The sequence below is a fragment of the Pollicipes pollicipes genome, unplaced genomic scaffold (assembly GCF_011947565.3).
Source record: "Pollicipes pollicipes isolate AB1234 unplaced genomic scaffold, Ppol_2.1 Scaffold_6138;HRSCAF=7277_pilon_pilon_pilon, whole genome shotgun sequence".
In the NCBI taxonomy this organism is placed as follows: domain Eukaryota; kingdom Metazoa; phylum Arthropoda; class Thecostraca; order Pollicipedomorpha; family Pollicipedidae; genus Pollicipes; species Pollicipes pollicipes.
In genome coordinates, this window is record NW_023596818.1 from 35,483,195 (window position 1) to 35,509,361 (window position 26,167).

Below are 26,167 nucleotides of genomic sequence, written 5' to 3' on the forward strand. Positions count from 1 at the left end.
CCCGTACACGCTTGTCCCCTCTCCGTTGCGCAAACGCCCAAGTTTAGATCGCCTGAAGGCGAGTGTCAAGGTCATGCCTGCAGCGGGCAGGCAGGCACCTCTCCGCCACCCATGACGTGTGTTTGTCTAGCCGAGGAGCCGTCGATGCGACCGCCCCATGCGCTTAGCATGAAACACGGTGTTCTGTGCAAAATGAAACAATTACATGCCACCAGCGTGAAATTGATAAATTGAGAATAAGCTCAAGAATGCAGAATTTGAGAAAAAGCTAACGAATACGGATTGAAATCAAACCTTCACCACCACAGCCAGGAGCCGCAACGAATCAACGATAACAATGCATGGCGAAGGGGAAACCAGTCGCTCTGGTATGCATATGCATCGACGGGTGCACTGAATCAAACACCACTAGTTTATGCTATGGATCTTCCGGTTTTCTGGCAATTTTAAGAGCTGGTGCCACGTCCCGGCAAGCAAAGAATATCAGGACGAAGATCAACTACACGGCGCAGATAAATGCAACCTCTACAGCGCACAGGCCCGATCTGTGCGCGGCTCGACAGCACTGTTTGACCTGTAGCAATGTCGGTAATTGAGCCAGAGGCACATTTTTTGTATCACTTATGTGGTGTTTCGTTTTGCAATTTGTGGTCACACTTGTTCATGCATCTGTAACATGCGATGTCGTTTTTTCTAAGCTCGGTAGGGATCGGACCATGCCAACTACACAGGCGCAAAGCCAGGACCATTACCATTAACGTCTAGCCCGGTATCGTCCCCTAAGGTCAAAAAATCCAAACTAATGTATCTCCAAAGCACAAGCATCGTGTAATAATATGCAACGGACGGTACCACTCTGAATCATACGGCTAGTGGGAAGGCTCTAGAGTCAAACAGCGGTTCCATCTCCACACGTCGCAGACTGTAGTAAAGGCTTTCAGGGCGACTGGCATGGCAGACATCGTTCAAAACTTTGGCAAGAGAAATCCTCAAGTCAGTTGGCAGGCCGCTCTGAGTTCGGAAATGTCCATGGGGCCGGCGTTCAGCGGCAGTGGGAGTCTGCAAGGAGGGCACTGCGTAGCCTCACCCAGCTCATGACCAGTTGAAATATCCCTTGCGAGAAAAAGGCTGAACATGGTACACCTTTATTTGATGTTCCACCACGGACAGCGCCGCGACGCGATTATGGTCTACCAAATTTTTACCGGAATACCCGGGATCGAGCAAAAACAGCATCTGCATGTAGCAGCGACTCCCGGAGCCCGTGACCATGGAGCCAAGCCATAAAAACCGCCTGCCTAAAAGCAACTAAGGCAGCATAGCTTCCCAATGCGTGTCGCCGTCGACTTGAACACCCTGCCGGGGTATGCCATCCGCGCACCGTCTGCCAAGGCGGCCGGGGTATGCCATCCGCGCACCATCTGCCAAGGCGGCCGGGGTATGCCATCCGCGCACCATCTGTCCAGGCGGTCAAATACAGACACGACTAACATCCGTACGACCGCACAGGCAGGGCGCGTATTCTTCGTATTTGGATAAAAAGTATTATACTGGGGCTATTGAGCACGGCACCCCAAGGGTTAGCTTGCGGTCCACTTTGCCCGATTTCACCACGTTCTGCCTTAAGAAGTGACGCGTGTAAGCACCGGATGCAAGGGTAGAATATGTCTAACAGTCTAACAGTCTTAAGAACCTTTTGTCTGCCTTCGACTTCAATAACAGCAGACGAACAAGAAGGACATGTCAGAAACAATTTCGACGCTCAAAAATAGCTACGGTCAGTTGCATTGCCTACATATGGTATGGCCACAGAATCATACGGAAAGCTTTAATGCAAGGCACCTTTAATAAACTGGCGATGGTAAGGGGCTGGTAGAACACGTTGCACTGTTCCATTCATAATATCAAAGCGTGGACAAGATACCGAGAAGTACAAGGCAAGCACTAGGTTAACAAGACAATATTAATAATACAGGCACCTGTCAGATCCTATGACGTTTTTAGCAACTTGCTACTTGAATTAAAGGCGAAAAAAGATGGACACGGGGCTGTAAGTCGTTAATGATCCTGTGAGTGCAGGGCTGTTGGGTGTTGACTGACTAGTCAGGGACAACGCAAGTTCGGCTCTGATATCGACTAACTTCCACAAGCAAAGGCGTGAACAAAGCCTGAAACAGGAAGCCGTCCGAAAAACCTGGACCAAACCATGCATGTGAACTTTCAACAAATGGAAGAGATGGGGTCTACCTAAAGCCCAACAAACTTGAGAGAAAAACGGATGGAGGCGGGAAACCAACCAGACGCAGTGATGGCTGTGCCCACAACAATGCCATTCTGATAGTTATTTCAGTGTCCCTTTTTGACATGCCTAAGTTCGTGGAAATAAATTCCTTCTACTTCAGTCACGGTCACTCTACAACCGTCCTTCCCACGTATGCAGTCATTGATATTTCTTCTTCACATGCCGTGCTGCCGCCGGCTGCGCCACCTAGCCCGTGCCGCTAGGCCTTGCTATGTGCGACATCTGACGGCAAACATACCAACCTCCTGCGCAGAACTCGATGCCATTCCAGCAACCCTTCAAGACGTTCCTTATCGCCTCGAAAGGGACGTTCTTAATTTGACCGACGTACAGTTTTACTTTCAATATTGGACCCAGCATGTATGTTACGTGACCACTCGTCTCTGACGCCAGCAATCTGGCAGGAACTGGACCGGCTGAGCAGCGTAAACACACGGTGAACCGGTCTGGCGATCACCAGCCACGTACGGATAACGGGTAATCAATGAATAAAATAATAAGTTTTTTCTACCAGCCTACTTCAGCTGACTGGTCAAGACCCATCCTGCAAAATCGCAAATGTACTAGCGCGTTTAGCACAAATGACTTCGCCATCTATTGCTACACTCCATCCAAAGTGCACGTACACCAATAAAGCAGCTCAATGATATTTGACAAACTCACTCCACTTATAGCAAGACAGAACAGACGTACAGGATCATATTCAAGAAAGAGCAAGATGACCCCGATTGCCTGATGGGGGCCGTTGTTGGGTGATAACTATGCAATCTGGCGTCACGAGGTCTCGCCTTCGATGCCGACTGGCTTCCGTACGCTTGGGTACGCACCAGGCCTATACCAAAAAACAACAACAAAAAAACAAGGTTGGTGGTTGGTTGCCGGCTAGCCGGCTAGCCGCTGGCTGATCAGTTAGCCGCAGGGAGCGGCTAGCCGGCCCAGCTAATCGGCCGCGAGGACGTTCAGAAAATGCTGAAAAATGTATGGGCGCGGATTCGAGCCGTGAATTTGGGATGCAATCCATTACGTTAACTCGTCTTAGGCCAGGAAATGGGGGGAGGGGGGTGGGTTCTTGAAAGATGCCTTCAGTTTTTTTAGGACTAATTGAGAACGAATGACTGCAAGCCCATGGAGCTGGAGTTACCGCTGTCTGTATCTTTTTGCATGTGCTGTAAAAATTGACCCAATGTCACTACACGTCATTTGCCTACGATGCGCCGAACACGCTCATGTTTCCAAACATTTCGAGTGCCTTTAGTCATTGTGATTGCAAAATATCGGCGCCGAACGGATGTCAGAGTGAGCATTCATCAGCTGCAGCAATTATATTACCTCTAAATTGTGATGTATAGCTTAAGTCATTGCCCTAAGATTACGCCCTCTTTCTGCTATTTTCAAAGCTTTGCGGAAAAGTAACGAGCCTGATGTGATTTGTTCGCTCGCAAAGTGCTGTGGAGCCGTATGGAAATATTGGTGTGAGACTGTTTTTTAAGCTATTCCAGCTTTGATGAGCCAAAATCCCCTGGCCGCTTTGCAACTTGGACTAACTGTTCGCCAGATGGTACGGAAAACTTGGGTCCCGCACCAGAATTTGAACCGCGATCTCTGGAATGCCAGGTCAGTATGCCAGCTAAGATATCACAGATGCCACATGAAGTCGCCGCATTTGTAGTGTTTTTACGTTGAGATCGATTCTTGGCAGGATGCTAAAATACTTCGCAGAGGGTGAAATTATTTTTAACGCGGCTGGGTAGCGCAGGTACTCCGGGTTACCCACTTACGGGTAATTGCGTAGACCTTAAAAAAATATCCGTCGCTCAGTCACTCGCTACTGCAAAATAGTGAACAAAAACGGGACTGCTTACAGAGCGCGAAAAGGCGCCAGCGTGAGCGAACCATTCAGAAACACTCTCGTGCCTGCCGCCAGTGAATCGCTTCAGCGCTCCGACCCGGTGCTGATTGCTAGAGGCATTACGTAACGCCCAGACCCTCGGCAATATCGGCAAAACTGAGGCCCTCGTGATGAGAGGCAGCGAGACCCAGGTCGGACCGGGTCACCGACCATAGGGACGTCGCGGCCTGGTTTGTAATCGAACTGACGCAAGGCACTGATGGCCTCTGTGCGGTCAGTTCTAGGCAGCGACGGCCTCTGTGTGGTCAATTCTAGTGGCGTCCACCGGGACCAGACCAGACGCGTCGCATTCCGCGAGTAATGATTCACAACTCACGAATCACGACTCTAGACTCACACGGCCCATGGTGGCGTGCAAGTGAATCCAAACAAAGACGCTTCACAAAGTCGTGACTGACCTTTGGTGTGCAAGCATATCAAACCCAGTGCCCGTCCTTCGCGCGATGGTAACAGGCCGGCGACACTATCTAGCCTCAGCAGCTGAGTGCGTCGTTAAGCCCTAAGATGACCAATATCAAGCCAGCCATAAACACACACGACAGTTGGAAGGCTCCGAGTTTCATTGCGGCGCTGCTGGGCGACGGTGCTAGGCAAGAATCCGTCCACACATTTTCCAGGTTGGCTTACCTTGCAGAGGTGGCTACAGTCGTGGGACGGGCGCCATTTGCTCAAGTGAAAAATGAATCACGAATGAGCCGAACAGATGCGCTCAGCAGAATTTGGAATGTAGTCGAGTACAAAGCGCTCGGACACTTCTCGTGTTAACGGCATACCACGACAGTGCGCAGCACACGTACACATAGACCAGATTCTATCCAACTTGTTTGACGAGCTGCTAAGCAGGTGCACTCGACGCAAAGCGTTGAACTTCTAATTTCCGTGTCATGTTTTTCAGAGCAGGCGTCGACAGCACCGTGACCGATCACAAGTCCGCAACCGATCACAAGTCCGCGACCGATCCCAATAAGTCCGCGACCGATCACAAGTCCGCGACCGATCTCAGTAAGTCCGCGACCGATCTCAGTAAGTCCGCGACCGATCTCAATAAGTCCGCGACCGACGTCAACAAATCAGCGACCGATCTCAACAAGCCGCGACCGATCTCAATAAAACGCGGCGAGGCAGAAAGAATAGGACATGGCCAACCGCATGACACCGGTAAACCTTAGCTAACGCAGTGGCTGCCGCATCGTAAACTCAGCCACGCGCCGTCGACCGGAAACAAAGCGGCGCCGGTCCGACCGTGACGCAAGACGGTGCATGCTGCACCCGCACGATGCACACGAATCACACGGGTTCCCAGCAACCAAAGATACGTCACGGAGGCGAGCACGGGAGACAGTGCCTAACTGCGAGCAATGGAATCTTATTTATGTTATGTCTTCGGCGCCCCACAGCCTCTGCAGAGATGCGGAACTTATTCCGAGGTTTCACCTTGCCACGCAAACTTGTCCTCAAGTTTCGATCACCATCCATAGTGATCGCGATCGAAACGTCAAGTTTTATGCATAGGAATGTCCCAATAACTTGTGTGTTCACCAGTATCACCCGACATACCGAAGGTCAGTCGATCTCACCGTGTATGTCTCACGGCATCATGAGTACCCGCAAGTTATCGGAGGCGATCCGGCAATGTGTCGTTGACCAGGGCGACACCGCGAGACGGGCGGGGCGGCGCGGCAGTGTTCCCCGGCGCCGGCCGTCCCCACACCGCCACCGCTCGCACCGCCCGAACCCCCTCCCCCCGCCCCCCATTCTCCTCCCCAACACACTGGTGATGGTAAGCGGAGATCCAAAATGTGGTAAACGGAAAACCGATGTAAAACGATGCGGTTTTCGGTCGATAGGTGGTGAAACTTTGAAGCTTTTTGGACGAGCGAATTTGGAACGTAGTAAGGACATGTATGATCAGTTGCATGCTATCGATTGCATTCGACCATAAAACAAGCTAATTATGGGACGAATTTTCTATGTCAAGCAATTTACGGGCTGTGTACAGCCCTAACATGGCTTGATAACGACGCCTGGTACATTTTAGCTCATTTCTGTATGTTTAAAATATAATCTTTAGTATGCCACCAATCACACGTGTAAATGTAATGCCTACAACCATGCCAGAGACCATATGCATGCTTATAGAATTGGAAAGCCTTGGATTGCAGTTTGTTACACCTCGTTAAAACGATGTGAATAACCAGCAAGAAAGGGCAACTTCTGATTTGCCACAAGTGTTTTTCTTTTGTGAATTAGAGGGAGTGTCCAACATTAGCATGCGGTTTTGAGTTGAAATAGCTATCTTGAAGATCATTCGATGCAGCTTATAACCCTGCGCTTCTCAAGACCTTAAGCTCTCTAGCATCTGAGCCACACGCCCACGAAGATGCGCAGACTATTTCGGGGAGACTTTTTCAAGGTCGCCCTGGAATCCATGACGCCATAATAACGTCATTCAAATCCTGTCGTTCCATTAGCCAAGCAGCGATCAAGGCTTGTACAAATATAATTGTCGAGTCGTCCACACCTGGCGTTCGAGACCACGATTTCCAGACAAAGCGGGTCGTCAATGGACGTAAAACCAGTTTTGTGCAAGATGTGACTGCGTAATCAAACAATGACGTAATGAGGAACATATTCACTCAACGGAGAAATTGTGCCGTCTACCGCAGACTTTTCCACTTAGAAGTATACAAATAGTTACAAGCGAGCTTGTTTCAACAAGTCTGATGCTTATTTTAACATCTTCAAATGTGAAACATTCCCTTTACGCACATGTCTTAAGGAGACGGCTGGGAGCTTACAGCATGCAAAGTGAGTAGCATGTCGTTGCACATAACTCAGAAATTATAACCAGAACTCGGCAAATGTAATGTGGATAGACAGCAGCATCAACTTTGCAGGCAGCACCAATGATGAAAATGACACTGCTGATAAAAAGGTTCAGTTCAGCGACAATGCAAAGATAAATGAAATGTTGGGTCGCATGCAAATGCTTTCTGCTGAGTCTCGGTACCATACAGAGATATATGGGAGCATCCGAGACACTAAATCAAAATAAGCCAATAACACTTCAAATCTGTCGAATCATTGAAAAACGCATGTATCTATGGCATATCACACGTGACATGTCATAACATACCAGCCTGGTGGCGGTGCATAACACGTGACAACCCTTCATCCTATTATATCGGACTCGACTGCTGAGCGATAGTTCAGTTCATTTTTTCCAAGAGCTAACGTTCCACAAGACATTCCAGCGCGCCATTTTCAAAACAGGCCATACCACGCGTACAAAATTCACTACACATCATCGTAGTCAATTAAACCAACCTAAACTAAGATTGTCGAAGGTGAAGAGCATTCTGAGATTATACGCCGTTCCGCCACAGATGTTAGTCACATTAATAAAATCGATGTTAATCACATGATATCGCCGCTTTGTGGGTGAACACTTTCTGGTAAGCTCATATGCCTCAGGCACGAAACTAATGGCAATATTTACTTTTTGGCATATTTTTTCTTTTTATGAATCCATATCCATCCATTCCATTCATCCATCCATTTCTTTTCTATGCATCCATTGTTCACATTTCAATGGACGAAGCATCCTCATGACCATACGGCTGTAAAGAAGTATGCTGATGCTAGCAAATGTTGCTCCTACAGCGACTATCGAACATGCAAGCAAATCGCGACTTATGAAGAACTTCTCCGTGAACAACCCTTACATCATGGGGTGGCAACGTTATTATTATCGGACCAGTGAAATATGCAACGTATGGCTAGCGAGTAATTATAAGGTAGGGAGAAATCAGCAAGTCGGGCGACTGGTGATACATCAAAGCCCTGTGCAGATTGCTTTCCTTTCCCACAGCTGCCAACTGCATTAATAGCCTTTCTATTTTGTTGTGTACAGGAGTTGGTCTTGAAAAGTCAATGCCCTCTGTCGCAGGAACATGTCCCGCAGAAGCAGTATGCGACGTGGTACTTTTCGGATTATAAAGGAAATAATTTGTGCCTCATGTTTGTGTATACTAACGACTGAAGCTGCATCAATCCCGCGCCGTATGTACAACGGGCTCTGCAACCGTGGCACAGCCACCGTTTTACACCACAAATTTGCAAACCCAGAGCGGCGACGACCACACCACTGACAGGTGTAGCAACATAATGATGAATCGCGTATCTGCATTGACGACCGGCGGAAAGCGGCCGTTGTGGGCGCCCGGCTGCGCCTCCGCCGCCGCCGCCGCCGCTGCCCGGGCCGGGCGGCGGTGCGCCTGACCGCGCAGCCTGACCCAGCAAATCTGCGGCCCTCGGGCGTCGGCCAGCGTGCCCCACCGCCGTCACGTCACTACGTCACGAAAGGTGTGTGAAGGGGCGGGGCCACGTGAAAGGGGCGCATATATACGGCCGGGAGCCGGAGCGACACCTCACTCCAGGCCGCTGACATGAGGCTACTGGTCAGTGGGCCGCCAGCGGTGCCGCACGCACAGACTCCGACCCCCGCAGCCGCGGCTCCCCGGAGGCCCTCAGCTCCGCACATCCGACCCCCGCAGCCGCGGCTCCCCGGCGGCCCTCAGCTCCGCACATCCGACCCCCGCAGCCGCGGCTCCCCGGAGGCCCTCAGCTCCGCATATCCGATCTCCGCAGCCGCGGCTCCCCGGCGGCCCTCAGCTCCGCACAGTCCAGCTCAGCCCGAATACCAAACCACCAGCCCGGACCGGCCCATCAAGCCCCTCCACCCCAGACCCGGACTCTGTTTGGTGCTGTGCACCAAACCGAGTCCGAGCGGACTAGACAAGCCTAATCCATAATCGACGACTCTGGTGCGAACTATACTCGCGTGGATGGTGTTGCGATGCGGACGAGTGAGAGCAGTGGTCTTCATCACACTCCACGGATGCCGGTGTCCGAGGCCTCTGTCCGTGTCCGAGGCCTCTGTCAGTGTCTGAGGACTCTGTCCGTGTTTCAGGCGATCCTGACAGCGCTCAGCGCCGTGCTGTGCACGGTCACGGCTGGTGGATACGGCTACGGCGGATACGGAGGAGGCGGATACGGAGGAGGTGGATATGGAGGAGGCGGATACGGCAAGGGAGGCGGATACGGCGGTGGGGGATACGGCAAGGGGGGCGGTGGGTACGGTGGCGGTGGATATGGAAAAGGAGGATACGGCGGAGGCGGATATGGCGGCGGAGGCGGATATGGAAAAGGCGGAGGATACGGTGGAGGCGGATACGGAAAGGGAGGTGGTTACGGCGGAGGTGGGTACGGAAAAGGAGGCGGTGGATATGGCGGCGGTGGATACGGAAAAGGAGGCGGTGGATACGGCGGGGGTGGATACGGCGGCGGTGGATACGGAAAAGGAGGCGGCGGATATGGCGGCGGCGGTGGATACGGAAAAGGAGGCGGCGGATACGGCGGAGGTGGCTACGGCGGCGGTGGATACGGAAAAGGAGGTGGTGGATACGGCGGAGGCGGGTACGGCGGAGGTGGATACGGAAAAGGAGGTGGTGGATATGGCGGCGGTGGATACGGAAAAGGAGGTGGTGGATATGGCGGAGGTGGGTACGGCGGCGGCGGATACGGAAAAGGAGGTGGTGGATATGGAGGCGGTGGGTACGGCGGAGGAGGGTACGGCGGCGGCGGATACGGAAAAGGAGGTGGTGGATATGGAGGCGGTGGATACGGAAAAGGAGGTGGTGGATATGGAGGCGGTGGATACGGCAAAGGAGGTGGTGGATACGGCGGAGGTGGGTACGGCGGCGGCGGATATGGAAAAGGTGGTGGATATGGCGGCGGTGGATACGGCAAAGGAGGCGGTGGATACGGCGGTGGGGATACGGTGGAGGTGGGTACGGCGGAGGTGGGTACGGTGGCGGCGGATACGGAAAAGGAGGCGGGTATGGAGGCGGCTATCACTGAGCTCAGCAAGTCGCCTTTCAGGCGCAGAGAAGAACTTCGACGAAACAATCCACCCGAGGACACAACTGAGGCGTTTCCATTTCGTCGCTATCGTTACTCCTTTGCCCCAGCAAATAGATGTGCCAATGGAACACCTCACTGTTCAAGTGTTCGTTACTCCGCTCCCACGCGCCGCGCGCGCAGTGCAGTGAGCGGTATTTGTTTGCCGGTTCGTCGCTCTAACGACACCTGGCGTTGGATCACAAATATACGGTGAAACTTAAACGCAACGCGTTGTTGTGACGACCTCATAATGGTGGCGCACAAGCCACGGCTTGTTGATTTCTGCTGTTAAGGCGTGCGAGAACAGATCCATCTCTAACTCCATTCACAGTCGCCGCGCTCGATGAACACGCAGGCCGAGCCCTTCTCCCACAGGGGAATGCGCCTGGGAAATACGTGGTCTGATTGGCCGCAGCTGTCCTTTACGGTGCGGAGGTGCAAGCTGTTGATATTACTACACTGGCAGTCTGCACTGATGTCAAATTAATAAAGTCGTCTCGGCCATAACGAGCTGGGCCGGTCGCTGGACTCGCAGTGCCGTGGCTTGCCGGCACCAGGACACAAGCCTGCGCTGAATGCACTGGAGGTGGGTACCAGTGGCTTACCAGCACCAGGACACAAGCCTGCGCTGAACACACTGAAGGTCGGTACCACTGGCTTACCGGCACCAGGACACAAGCCTGCGCTGAACACACTGAAGGTGGGTACCGGCGCTGGTAACGGCCCAACGTTGCCGGTAACCACACATCCGGGCTGGTGCCAACACAACGCCAGTAGACTTTTGAAATATCAACATCCCATCTGTCAACACGCGTCTGTCAACACACGAACTGTCTATCTGTCAACACGCGTCTGTCAACACACGAGCCGTCTATGCATGGCTTTCCATGGCCCAGGCCCGATATTCAGCACGATCCAATGTTTATGCTACGGTCATTAGTGGTCACGCTTGCAGAGCGAAACAAACATGCCCAAGGTAACGTCGCGAAAGCACAAGGAAGCATTCATACAAACCTTACTGATTTCGAGGTGCGTTAAAATAAACCATGCGCCCCAATGGTCGCGAAGATAGCGCATTTCTCATAGGTACGGAGTACACATGTCAGACGCCAACAACGCCGAAATGTTGTCCGCGGCGACGCCGCTTTGCGTGCAGGCGTTGTGCTGACATAGGTGGTGATGAGCTAAAACACGGTCCGATTTCTACAAGGCTTACGGCCATCTGTCAGATAACTCATAGCATTGGTACACAAATGTCCTTAAATACGGTTTCCGAGATGAAAAAACAATCATTACTCAAGGTTCCTCAAATAACCAAGCGTTATGTACCTTACGAAATGTTCTAATTCTAATCCTGAAAGCCATGGAACCGCACACCATGGCTACCTGGCTTAACACCCATACTGGCCGTCCTGAGCACATCCACAAAGTGGGCTATTTCCCCACGGAGATATAAAGCTCCGATCCTAAAAGCACTAAGCACTCATATTTGATTTGGGTTGATTTGGGTGGGGCATATTTGATTTGGGTTTGTTTCGGTTGGGTGATTTGGATTTGGGCTGTGAGGGAGGAGGGTGGCCGGACACCTGATGCATAATCCTGACCTGTGACTTCAAGAGTAGGCAATCAGTACAGTCAGTGGCGCATTCAAGGAGGCGGTGAGCCGGGAGCACATGCCCCTATCAAATTGCTTTGCATAGATAACGCTTAAGAATAACTGTCGACAAATAGATACAAAACGTTTGCTGCTGCTACACGCCATGCAAAACCGTTCACGTGCCAGCATTAAAATGTTTTTATTGAATTATTTGAAGCTGTATCCCTTTTCGACAATGGAAAATTCCGCGTACACCAAAGAATACAGTGAACGCCCAGGAGATCCTTCGACGACTACCTGCCACCGCGACTGCTGCATCTCACTCCGCGATCAACCTCCGTGGCAGCCAGTCGGACGCCTTTTGGGATACGCCGGCAATGCATGTAGTCACTATCACCATGTACACCATATACGGACATTAGCTGCCTTTCGGAGCGCATGCAAATAAACCGGATCGGAGCAAATGATGATTTTTGTTTCATTGTTTATCGCTCGAACACGAGCTTCCGAACGACACTGTTGGAGTCAGATACATGTAATATCACTTATGTGTATTGACAATTTAAATCGAAGAGATGGAGGAATTTGAAAGACTGCGTTTTTTTGGTGGCTGCTACGTAAACATTGGACAAACACCCATCCCGGCAATTAAGTGCGCTATGCGTCAAATAGGGCACGGTCCAATTCTGTTGTTTAGACTATGGCGTGTTATATTTGAAGCAATTTCCGGGAAAGGTGATGTTGGCAGCGTCCCGTTTTTTGTTGTTGTTTTTTTTTTTACTGACGCGCCTGGGACGGACAGAGTTACAATCGCTTCACGATTGGCAAACACGGTAGGTTCGACACCCCGTACGGACGGTCCCACGTCTCAGAGTCAGTCATCGTCCGCTCCGGCCGCCCAGAGCTGGCACACGAGCCTTCAACGCTGTCAAAGCGGCCCGATCCACGGTTAGCGTACACTGGAACATGCTAGTCTGCATGAACCGGCACACACTTCTGCCAGTGCAACCGTTTGTTTTCTGTTCCGTCGGTACCAGTGGGAATTATGTCGTCTTGATGCCCGTTCGCAGAGATCTGTACCCGTTTCCGACCCGTGCTTTCGGGACTAAGCACTGGTATTTTGTGTTGCCTGAATGAGGGATAAAATAGTGTGAAATGTTTCACTTAATTTCATATACTTAATCCATTGCCCATGAGAGGTCACCTTTGCTAGCAAAATCAGTTATAACTCCCTACTATCCAGTCAAATGAAGCAAACCATATAAATGTCTGTAAGGAAGATATCTAGTTCCCGGTGTTTCGGCATTTTGAGCTCTTATGTGGAGTTAACGATCTTCACATGCCACGACGCAATCATTAAATAAAGTTGTAGTGTTGAATAAAGATTATATTGACGGCATCCACCATATCATCAATAGAATGAGCACAGCTTGTCAAATTGAGCACCAATTGTAATCACTCAAGCAGGTGGTTTGGTTTGGTGTTTTAGAGTGCATCGACTGCGAATGGCCGTGCAGCAAATTACTCTAGTAAGAATGAGGCTAATGCACATACGTTGAAATGTCACAGGAGATTTTGCCTTGGCATGCATTTTGACAATGCAAGGCGCAATGACAAAAAACTGATATGTTTACTTTGTACTACAAACTGATTTATACTACATGGGGTGCAACAGAAGAGAACAGTCCAATTAAGTTTGCACACGACGAATGGTGACAGACACAATGTGATGCCTAGGCAAGAGCCGCCTGAGACAGCCAGACCGAAGCATCCTCGTTGGAAAGCTGTTCAAGCTGGTGATTGGCGATGTGGTCCAAAACTATCCCGTCGTGCTGTGTGCGCCTGGTAGAAAGTGACGTCACTGAGGGCGCCGAAAGTGAGTCGCTACTGGCGAGTGATAGTCATGTGTGATTTGTGAGTGCGCGTGTGCTGACCGCTAAACGATGCGTGCATGTTGGACCTATTGTATGCGGTCCGCGTGTGGCCTGGCACCCTGGGTCCATATAACGCCACGAAATCCTGACCACGATCAGACGTTCGCGCAGTACGTCCGGTCGGCGTGTGGTCTGGCAGGCTGAGTCCATATAACGCCACGATATCCCGACCACGATCAGACGTTCGCGCAGTACGTCGCAATGCTAGTCCAGACTGTCCATTCCACCAGTCCCGGCGACCTCTCCGCCATCGCCGCCACAATTTTCTTTCCAATGACGCCCCCCCCCCCCAATCTCGCTTTGTTTTGGCACGCGCCCAATTCTCTGCACATGCTGCATAGTGATGGACCATGGGTAAACGTTTCAGGGTGGTGCAGTTAGATCGGCACCTGGGTGCGTTCAGTTGCTCCTGCCTTGCCGGTGGTCCGCGGCCGTCCACCGGGCGAACAGGATCTGCATGCAGCATATTGGCGGTGGATGAAAGCACATATTTTTCCACTTGATAGAACAGGGTTCCGCCGTCTGTATGGAGGAGACAGTAGCCAGGAGGTGATTTAAGTGGATTTGCATTGGAAGACTATTACACGAAAGTGTCAATGAAACATTTATTTCCGTGTATACGAGGTTACTGGAATCCGCGAAGGAGGGCGCTCTCGATTCTTTCGGTGTATACGAGGCAACTGGGATCCACGTTCTTTCGGTGTATACGAGGTTACTGGGATCCACGCAGAGGGGCGCTCTCGATTCGTTCGGTGAATACGAGGTTACTGGGATCCACGCCAAAGGACGTTCTCGAAAATCACACGTCGCCGTCGTGTCGACGGGAATTGATCTCAGTCATTGCAGGGGCCGCACATCAACGTCAAAGGAGTGTGGAACTAAAACGCGATGATCGACGCATTGAAAAGCGGCCAAAAAGTCGATGCATATGCAGGTCAGTTGCACATTGCAAAGCTACGACAGAATGGCGCCGCCTGCTTAACAGCTTTGCGCTGAAATACTTGAAACTGTCACAGCTCAACTTCAAGGAACAGCCTGACATATTGAAAAGCAGATCGAGGAGCCATCCGTCCATGCAAACATATAAGCCAAGTCAAAAGTGTACAAAGTACACCATGACAGTCAAAATCGTGACTGGCGGGCAACTCAGGGCCGCTATGCCTTATACAAGCATAGAAGCCCGTTTGCTAAGTAAGGTTCTGGACTGATAAAAAGAGAAAGCCTATCTTGTACAAGCGGCAACTTTAGTGTTGCTCCTTGTAGTAAGCTGGTTTCATCCATTGTCATTGCCCTTGTTCTACAGGCAGGATAACCGGAAAGCCTTGCTGTGGGCCGAAAACCCTTACAAAATGAACAGGTTTCAAATATTTTTAGTCTACAATCGTTGCCAGTTGGATAGCGAATTGCCATTGGTCTTATCATGTTGAAGTACTTATTTCTCAGCACCGACCCCGTGAGACTGCGGGGCCGGGCTCAGCCACACTATCATATGCCGCTGCTGGCCCACCTTTCAGAGACGAAGAGACGTGGTCAGGTCAGCAGAAGCAGATACATGACGGGCACGAGGCAAACAGGCCCAAGGCAGGCCAGTGTGGAATATACTGGTCGCCGTTAGCGCCAAACATGCGTAAAACCGCCGCCGCAGATGCGTTAGACAGGGAGGCTTCCCGGCGCGATGTCAACAGCACCACGCCGCCAGACGCCGTGCTCCCAGAGAACAGGCTGAGAGCGGAGGCCGGGGGCCTGTTCAGCCCGTCCCGTGCGACAGGAGTGGGTGTCGGAGCGCGTCAGATGCGACACGAGCCCGTACGGCCGTCGGCCCGTCCCGCGCGACAGGAGTGGGTGTCGGAGCGCGTCAGATGCGACACGAGCCCGTCCGGCCGTCGGCCCGTCCCGTGCGACAGGAGTGGGTGTCGGAGCGCGTCAGATGCGACACGAGCCCGTCCGACCGTTGGCCCGTCCCGTGCGACAGGAGTGGGTGTCGGAGCGCGTCAGATGCGACACGCGCCCGTCCGGCCGTCGGCCGGTCTCCGGGCTCCGTCTGCCGCGCCGCCACACGGCTTCGGATCATACGCCAGGGCGTCGGATGGCGGCCTGGGCGCCGGGGCGCTGCCTAACGAGGGGCGAACACCGCAGGCGGCCCCGGAGCGCCGGCGCTCCGGGGCCGCCGAAACAGGGAGCTGACGTGGGCCTCACACACGGCCGGCGGCCCATCTGGAGGCTCAGATCGTGGCTGACGCTCACCGAGCGAAGAGGCCGAAGGTGCGACCAAGACCCTTCTGACCCAGTGTCGGCCCACGTATCTGCACACATGACCTATAAGCATCCGAGTGTAGTGAGCCAATCTCCGACGTCCCCCCGACAAAGCAAAAGACGGCCAATTAACAGGGACATCAGCGCGAAACAAAGACGGCCTGCGCGCTGCCAAATAAAACACGACGTCAGCAGCATGTGCTTAGGACTTGCAGACGCAGCTAGAGCTATAGAAGCAAAGCGGTGGGCCAAGCGCCATACGGCCATGAATGGACTACCGCGGTCTAATTAGCTTGAGGTCCATTCCTGCCAGGCTGCGTAGGTACAACGAGAGCGGACTCACCACCGCCCGCTCCTCCTCTGAGCCCTGCAGGGGTCACACGGGGTCAGAGGCCAGCCATCGACACCACGCGGGGTCAGCGTCGCCTGACCGCCGCAGCCACGTGGGGTCAGACCAGCTGCTCGCCTCGGTTACAGTCAGCACCGTCCCAGCAACCACATGGCGGCGACGACGGACTACTTAGGTTAAGTCGGATCGACGACAAACACTAACGTCGAGTGGCTCTCGCAACTCAAACACCAGCAGATCGAGGTCACACGAGGTCAACTACGTCGCGCTGAGGACACAGGGGCACCACACCATGCTGAGGAGACACGGATCAGCATCAGTCAGCCTATCCGAAGGGGGTACCGTCTGGATAGCCACGGCCAAACTATGACAACCCACTGAACCCCCGCGGCGCAGCGACTCGGCGCCACCCGCGACAGCCGCCGCCAACGGATCGCAGCGAGCACGGCACGCCCGGCGCAGCCGCACGTTCTGACGGGCGGCGAGCTGCAAAACGCGAGGCCAATCAGCCAGCGCGGCAGCCACGCATGAGCGCCGGCTGCCGGCTTTCTCAATGGCAGACCTCCGCCATGGCCTTGCGCAAACGGCTGAAGCCATCAGTGCTGTCCGCGCCGTTTGCACCGGATTGGCCCAGATTTGCGTAAGCGGTCCGGACAGCAAACATCACGGCGGCACTGCGCGGCGCGGGCACTCGCACTCGCCGCCGCCTTCGGAGCGCTGAAGCTCGCCCGTCGTGACCCGGACCGCTCGTCCGCCACGCCCATCTGGGCCTTAACGAGGCGCAGCGAGTCGACATATGACACTGGCGCGGCAGTCCACGGCCGTGAAATGTGTGGAGCCGCGCCCAGTCGGTCGTCGCCTGGCCTGGTCCGCTCTGGAACCGCTCTGGCCTGGTCCACGTCGAGATGATTTTGGGACTGCCACGGCACAAGTCCCAGACTGGCCTGGTCTGACCCGATCAGTCTCGATGTTTGGATCACGTGCGATCTGCTGAGGGGATCGGAAACGGGCGCACGCACGTAGGAGCCCCCGGGTTACCTGCGCCCAATTTGCACGTGGCTAGAGTTGACGTGCAAAACTTCCATGAAGACACGTGAAGTTAGGGAGATCGAGCGAATCCGATACTGTTTTAAGATAAGTGTTGAATTGCGACGCACGTAACTCGGTTCTCAGTGCTCACTTTTGAGTAGTGTCTATTCCACTGTGAAACCGTGCGTACGTCCCTGAGCCGGATGACCTGCTTCGACCTGATCCGCCGCTGCTGTCGAGGGGTTAGCTTGTCCGATCGTGAGTGACACGCTGGACGGGGTCCGTGACGGGCCGCCATCGGGAGCTGACCTGCATGAACTCCGGCTCGTTGGCGGTCTGGTCCCATCGGTTCTGCAGGATGAAGATGTTCGGGTTGGAGAGCCGGGACGATACCTTGTGAAAGAAGTTCTTCTCCTGAAAACAGCACGGAAAACGCACAATACGTCAGTGACTGTCCTATAGCTGTAAGAGAACGGCTTGGTCTGTGTGGAGAGATGCACAGATGAAAACTGGGGCCAAACGTAATTTGCATTCTTAGGGATACAGTCTGTTTGCGTTGCTGGCGACTAGCTAGAAACATCGGCGTGGCATGACTTCCGGAGCTGGCGTGTTTCAGTGGAGAACATGTCGAACACGCTTGTCTTACGGAGCGTCTGTGTCGTCGCCGTGGCAACCGCCATACCATACTGTGCACTGAAGGCTGTTCGCCAATGACCTTTTAACATTCAATGGTAACATCAGCACACAAACGCCATTTGAGGGGCAATCGTGTTGCCACCAACAGGAGCTTCTGCCGCACATACCAACAGCAACATGAGCCCCCACTAGTGATGTGAACAATCACAGCAGTAGCCACGATGACATCAGCGGGGATAGCGCCACCAACCACCCCCACTACACCTGCAGGATGGAGACAACCCGCTAACCAGGTCACTGTATGAGTGACCAGGGTGTAAAGCGGTCAAGTGTCTACAAGTGGTCAAGGTCAAGTGTCTGGTACACCAAGAAGAGTGGGAACGTCCTCTGTTCATGGCAGTGGGGTTCGGGGCTGACGGGGTGGGAACCACACAACAAGCACTGAATATATTTCCAACTTAATGACTGCTGGAGCCAAAATAGAACTGTGATGAACCCTTTCATTTCACTTCGCAACAAACGCAGCAGACCGGCAGCGTCAACCCTCTAATGGATGGAGGCTGCTCCGGAGCGATTTGGCACGAGCACTGTGCCGCGATGGCTGTGCGCGGCGGCGATTCGGACCTATCTCAAACCCGTGCAAGTCAATATTTTACGGAAAAAAAACAGCAGCGTCAAGAGCGAGCAACTGGCAAAACCAGAGACGTCATGTGAGTCAGGAGGTGCCGCAATGCGCAACTTATGTAACCAAACAAGACTTTCACCGGGCCCGGCTCCTTTGCAACATCGGTACCGCGGGACAGAAGTACGGCACGGCATGCCTCCAGCGCGATACGTCGGCCACGACGATTAAATGGTATAGCACGTGAATCGCAACATATTACTGGTGAGGCCAGACAGCCAGAACAGCACGGTTCGCGGCAACCGATCTTGGCCCAGGTCGGCGTCCCTTTCGCTGGCTGTGAGGCCGCAGCCGCAGGTGACCTGGAGGGTCAGACGGGTGTCCAGTCAGTCAGTCTTGCCGCTGAGTGGCTATTTTGTGTGAGCGTGATCTGAAACAGTCGTGCTGACTCACGCACCGTGCCGTCCCCCGCCCGAGCGCCCGATAGCCTGACGCCCGTCCCCCTGGGCCGCTCCGGTCACCGCGGGAGGTCGTTTCGCCACCGGCCGCATCAGCGGCGGCGGGCAGCGACCGGCGGCGCCGCGGGGCGCGGCCGGCGGCGCGGCTCGGCAGCAGCGGCGCCCCGGCCGACAGGTCATCGCCGCGCCGGCCGAGCGGCCACGCACCGCCAAGGTCAGCCCCGGGTCACGCTGACGACACCCGCCGGACGGCCGGGTCGCCGCGGCGCCGTGACACGGCACGCCACGACGGGGCGGCCGGAGCGCGCCCTGTCATGGTCGGCCGCCCTGACACAGCGCGAATCCGGCGGCTGCCCCGTCACAAGGCGGCGCACTCGATAGGCTCCTTCGATAGCGGGCACGTACGCTGCTGGTGCAACGGGAGCCCGACAACCCAACGGGCATGACAGCTGACCGCAAGCGTAACGAGCATTACAGCCTTATGAAGTGAACCAGAAAACGTAACGAGCATACCAAACGGACAAAGGGTGATAATCGTGGCTTACGAAATACGCGCGGAGTGCGGTCACGCTCGGGTGGAGGTGGCAGTTACGTATCAGGGAGATCAGTTCCCCCATATTGTTATGCTCGAGACGTAACGCTTGCACATACCCGTGCACCTGTTGATTTGCTGTCAACCCGCTGATGATCACGAAATATTGACTCTGATTCACAGCTTCGTCAAAACGTCTAAGGACTGCAAACGGCACTCATTAGTTTAGCAAAATGTGCCGGCCTCCGGGGTAATCGGCAGCAGGAACGCCAAGAGCTCAGACGTTTATGTAACCGGCGGTCCCGGAGGCACATTAGCTGAGCTGACTCTCACGCTTCGACGTCCGGTGCCCGACAACGTGGGTTCTCTCACCGGCCCTGGTGGTTAGCAGCGTGATGGCCACTAAAGGGAATCGGCCTGGGAGGGGGAAATGGGGGGGGGGGGGGCTCTGTTACAACCGGCGACAGGGAAAATGGTGAATACCAAACGCTGCCTGTCGACGCGGTTGTTAGTGCTATGTCATACAGTTGTTATACTATGCATGTTGACGCAGCTGTTATGTAATCGACCTCTCCGCCCGTCATGGGTCGTCCCCGGTCCTAAAAAGGAGTTGAATCGGGCCCATGCACGATGAAATGCACGCTGACTAAAACAAAGCGCACCTGAACGCTAATCCTCTCTTGACATCTGTCATGCCACGGTGACGGGTGATAACTGTGAAATTCGGCGACTTCCGCATAGGTCTTATTTCAAGACAAATCAACATATTTCAAAGATTTTTCACGACGGACTGAGCACGGTGTTTAACACATTAGAAATTATCAGCTCCCTAGTTATCTAACTTAACCACAAGGGCGTCGTCGTCCAGTAGGTTGCTCAACGTATTCTGACAGAGTTGGCCAAAACCTCTAGTCATGGCGGCTGGCTATGACGGTGGCGGCGGCAAATCCCGCATAGCACGCTAGTTTGGAGCAGTGGGCACACGCTGCTCGGCACTGCGTAACATCCGGAGGGACTTAGATGAGATGACACATGTGACAACACGGTTCCCAAGAAAGAAGGTGGCCGAAAGGGCGGAGTAAGGGGAACTATCTGGTGCGAACCATACGACACGAGATGGCCGCGTCGCAGCGTTCACTGGTTGGCCGATTCGGGACACGTCAGCCGTAGTCAACCGCTGGCCGTCGCTGCGACCAAGAGAGGCCCTCTGAGGTCCCGTGACGGCAGCAGGTGTGTAATGGGGGGGGGGGGGGGGGGGGGAGCGGAATGGTCGGTGACGCGCCGCCGAACGAGCGGACCGCCAGACGGATTGGCGAGGATGTCCTCCGAAGGATGAAACGGCAGGCAGCGCCGAGCGTACCCCTAGATCACCAGAAGGGGGTCAAAAATCAAGAATCAGATCCACCAGAATGTACATCATGCCATTTGTGCCTGCCTGTGTGCAGGTATCTTCGGAGCTGCATGAGGGAGACAATAAGGTTATCACCGTTCGATCTTCGTCCATTTCGTTGGCTATCAACGGTTATTTTTAATGTGCCTAAGCACATTTTGTTGTGGATGTTAACACTACAAAACAATGTTTGCAGATTTGAGCCAATGCACGCAATCCAACCAATTGGGGTTTTTCTCGGCATAAGCAAGAAAAAGCTAAGCTGCTGGTTTTTCGACATTATGAGTTTAGGGCTATTATGCTGCCGGTTATCGACCAGCGATATGTCAGGATGTAAACGGAACTGTCAAGCAAACCTTTGAAATATCGTTATTACTACAGGTTTTAAGCTGTGTTCATGATCTCGAGTGAGCGACGCTAAGCAAGGTTAAACAAAACACAACATACACTTCAAAAGCAAGACACGTAAATCCTAAAATTATCCAAATCTGTGCAGAAACTGCGATAAAAATAATGTGCATATATATATATATATATATATATATATATATATATATATATATATATATATATATATATATGTACCAGTACAATATACCAGTATCGGCCGACTGCACGCAATCGGCTCACTCATCAGTTGACGCTTGCCGACTGCGCCGGCCGTGAATCACCGTGCAGTGTACCTAAAAAATCGTCACGTCTGAGACCAGATCAGCATGCAAGAGACACGTTTTCGGTGCGAAAAGCGTGCACTTAGTGCTCCAGAGGCTGCAGAAAATCTAGCCACGATTGCACGTCGAAACGGAGATATCCTTCAGAAAATCTTATGGGAGGATCATGTTAACCCTCTCCGTTATCAAGGCGACGGTTAGCAAAGTTTTCCTTCGATTGTTTTACAACAATGGCTGATACAATGTACTGTTCACCGGGCCTGGCGGCCGCCGGGCGGCGCGCGAGCGAGCCAGTGCGAACAGGCATCCTCTGCCAAACACCTTGACCCGGTGCGCGCGTTGGTGCAGCGCCATCTGGTAGTGCCGGTGCGCGCGCAGGCGCAGCGCCACCTGGTAGCGGAGGCCACACTCGCGTGAGCAGCAGGACGAGAACACTGCTGCGTCGGCACTGACACACTGGCACACACTGAGGACACACTGGCCGTCAGAGCTTATTCCACAGCTGCGTGCAACAGAGCAGGGAGTGGTCAACAGAGCCACGACGGGGCCCGCGCCAAGTGGTGGAATCTGGAGCGGTTCTCTTACAAGCCGTGCCTGAAGCTCGCCTCAACTCACTGTGTTCCTAAGTTCAACGCTTTGATCTAGTTCTCCATTTCGATTAGAACATTGAGCCCAGACGCAATCGAATACCTGTGTTTGGGCATGTGCATCGGAATTAGTTTGAATGCTGGGCCGTGGCTGATTTGGGATGGGGCACACCTTTGCTTAAATGGTCTGGCGTTGTGACGTAAGCGAATCCATCTGCGTACGAAGCGAGGGAACGTGAGTTTCGCCCTCGCCGGAAGACTGCTGCGTCCCTCCCCTGCGTCCAGCCGTACCGTAAGAGACGGACCGCAACGACCTTCTAGGAGCGCCTCTGGTCCGCACAAAGTTCGCACCGTCCACCTTTGACAGGTGGTGTAGTCCGACAGGGAACCACTCATCCGAGGAGGCACGAGACTACCCCCCAGTCTCCAATGGCCGCAAAGGTCCACACTCCGCATAGCGGCCCGCAGGAGCAAAGCATGCGCGTAGCATTTCACGTTTCAATGTGCTCCTTGCCTGTATGTGCGTCGTGAATGTCCCACACTGCGCGTGAATATACATAAGCCGACAGTTCTGTCTCAAGTCACACCGCCGCGTCCGACAGGCTGGTGATCCTGAGACCACCGTCATGTAAGGCCAGCGACGCTGCTGACAGGCCCTGACAGTCTCCCGCTGAAGACGGGCAGGTCTCAGGGTACCTGTACCTGTACCACAACACGCAGTACCTGTTACGTCCGGCCGAGGCCACTTATTGGAAGCGAGTGGCTGGACTACGAGAGCGAGCACTTGGGCTCTAGACTTGCCACAGCACGGCACGCGACGAAGGCACATGGGGTCCAGACGACGTGCTGAGCCGTCGCGACGGCATCCTGTCCAAGCGTTGCTCCGCATCACCGTCACGCGTCAAGTCCCCCTCCCGCACGGCTCGGCTGCTGATAGCACGGCTGCCAGAGGGCTCCCATATATCCGCACCGGGCGCTGCCCACTGTCCACGGCTGACCGCCTGTTGTACCTCTCCGCTTCAGCACTCGGGAGTGGCAGACTCCCTGTCAGATCAGTCACATTGTCAGACTCGCTGACAGACTCCGTTCCCTGTCAGATCCAGTCGACATTGTCAGACTCCCTGACAGACTCAGCTCCGTCAGATCAGTCACATTGTCAGACTCCCTGAGACTCAGTTCCGTCAGATCAGTCACATTGCCAACTCCCTGACAGACTCGGCGAATTTTCGACGATGCGCCGAGTCAAGCTCGCTGCGCAGGCCAGCGGGGACCGATAACGGGCCGCAGCAGCGACAGCGACGGCCCTGGTCGGCAGTCCCCGCGGGAGTGGCGCCAATGGGAATGGGACGGTGAAATGAGCAGGCCACTAGATATGCCTATTTCCAGGGGCCAGTTACGAGTGCACTGCAATTATCGTAGAATGCATACGGATGAGCTGGGACGTGATGCATGTTGCAGCTTAAAGATAGCCCCTAAAACGTTACCTTCCTTGGCATACCCCACAATACATTTTACATCGTGCATCAATAGCAAGCAATGCTATAGTTTAGTACTGGAACGCTCCATTCATTAAACCGGTTACAAGACTGCAGAGTTGCGCCATCTGTAGACAAGTCTGAAACCCTGCATATCATCCATTGGGGACAGATGTCAAGTACGGGTTCCCTTGTCGGCACTCTGAGGCACCGATAACCTCAGACAGCACCAGTGGAGAGCCATCCGAATACCGACCACGGAGATAACCGACAACTTCGCTGCAGTCGGCTCCAACGTCCATCCTCGCTTCAACTGCCCGGTCCACCTCACCACAGCACCCAGACTGCACTGGCTAAGCACCGCTGCCCGAAGCCAGCCGCAGAGTCCGTTTCTCCAGCAGCCGGGCGGCGCAGCTCAGCACTGCTGCCCAAAGCCATTCACAGTGTCCGCCTATCCAGCAGCCGGGCGGCGCAGCTCAGCACCGCTGCCCGAAGCCAGCCAGTGTCCGCCTCTCCAGCAACCGGGCGGCCCAGCTCAGCACCTCTGCCCGAAGCCAGCTACAGTGTCCGCCTCTCCAGCAGCCGGGCGGCGCAGCTCAGCACCGCTGATCGAGAGCCGACTGTCGCCGCCCCCCGACGGCGGCCAGGCCGCGGAGGGACCCACCGTCTACATGAGGGACAACCCCGTGACACACCGTCTGCCTGGGGGACGACCCCGTGACACACCGCCTGCCGCAGGGGACGACCCCGTGACACACAGCCTGCCGTAGGGGACGACCCCGTGACATACAGTCTGCCCGGGGGACGACCCCGCGACACACCGTCCGCCTGGGGGACGACCCCGTGACACACCGTCTGCCTGGGGGACGACCCCGTGACACACCGTCTGCCTGGGGGACGACCCCGTGACACACCGTCTGCCTGAGGGACGACTCCGTGACACACCGTCTGCCTGGGGGACGACTCCGTGACACACCGCCTGCCTGAGGGACGACCCCGTGACACACCGTCTGCCTGAGGGACGACTCCGTGACACACCGTCTGCCTGGGGGACGACCCCGTGACGCACCGCCTGCCTGAGGGACGACCCCGTGACACACCGTCTGCCTGAGGGACGACTCCGTGACACACCGTCTGCCTGAGGGACGACTCTGTGACACACCGTCCGCCCGGGAGACGACCCCGTGACATACCGTCTGCCCGGAGGACGACCCCGCGACACACTGTCTGCCCGGGAGACGACCCCGTGACACACAGCCTGCCGTAGGGGACGACCCCGTGACACACCGTCTGCCCGGGAGACGACCCCGTGACTCGTCGCTGGCACCAGGATCCGTCCGGTGGCGAACTCTGTGCGTTTGGATCGACTGGGCGACGTCCGCTCTATGTGACGGTGGCCGGCGCCGGGCGCTTGGCGGCGCACAGCTCTCGCGATCATCGGCGACCAGACGTACCGTTTGCATGAGAGTCGACTCGGCGTTGGCCACCAGCACGAACACGTCCGCGTCCAGGCAATGGGCGTCGATCCATGCGTCCAGACCCTGCAGGTGTTGGGAGGGATGGGTCAGACCACAGGACGTGGGAGCATCACCAGACTACGTACCCTGCGGAGGGTGGGAGGGGTGGGTCAGAACACAGGACGTGGGAGCATCACCCGACTACGTACCCTGCGGAGGGTGGGAGGGGTACCTCAGACTACAGGACGTGGGAGCATCACCCGATTACGTACCGTGCGGAGAATGGGAGGGATGGGCCAGACCACAGAACGTGGGAACATCACCAGACTACAGACCCTGCGGAGGGTGGGAGGGACGCGGCAACAGACAGCGGATGTCGGCCGGCACGACCCCGAGCCGCGGGGCGACGGCACAGCCTGAGGCAGCAGGGCAGGGGGTAGCAGAATCAAGAAAAAAAACATCGCGACCGCTGAGTCAGCCAATGGAAGAAGTAAGGCGTGTAGTGATGGACAGCAACGTAAAATGTGTGACGGGTGTGATAGGTGTGGCAGGTATGTGTGTGACAGATGCAACAGGTGTGGCGTATGACAGGCATGACAGATGTGACATATGACAGGTGTGGTAGGTGTGAAAAGCATGGCAAGTGTGACACATGGAGCAGGTGTGACACATGTGGCAGGTGTGAAACACATGTCAGGTGTAACAGATATGAAAGATGTGACAGGTATGACATGTGCCATGTGTTAAGGTGATTTCACATGTATAACATGTGGTAGGTATGACATGTGTGACAGATGTGGCAAGTGTGGTACATGTGACAGGTGTGATGTATGTGACAGGTGTGGCAAGTGACAGGTTTGGCAGGTGACGGTGCAGCAGGTGACAGGTGTGATGGGTGACAGGTGTGATAGGTGGCAGGTGTGGCAGGTGACATGTGTCACAAGTGACAGATGCAACAGGTGACAAGCATGGTAGGTGGCAGGTGTGGCATGTGACAAGTGT

General features: G+C 54.3%; 1 protein-coding gene across 3 annotated transcripts in view; it reads right to left on the bottom strand.

The window, feature by feature from the left end:
• Nucleotides 1-26,167, bottom strand: part of Marf (Mitochondrial assembly regulatory factor) — a 70,043-nt gene that overhangs the window by 38,091 nt on the left and 5,785 nt on the right. For all 3 annotated transcript variants that reach the window (XM_037229209.1, XM_037229210.1, XM_037229208.1), the window contains exons 6-7: nt 25,163-25,249; nt 17,647-17,751 (exon numbers count right to left, since the gene is read on the bottom strand). In XM_037229209.1, coding sequence (XP_037085104.1) covers nt 17,647-17,751; nt 25,163-25,249 — 192 coding nt within the window. The remainder of the gene's footprint in view (nt 1-17,646; nt 17,752-25,162; nt 25,250-26,167) is intronic.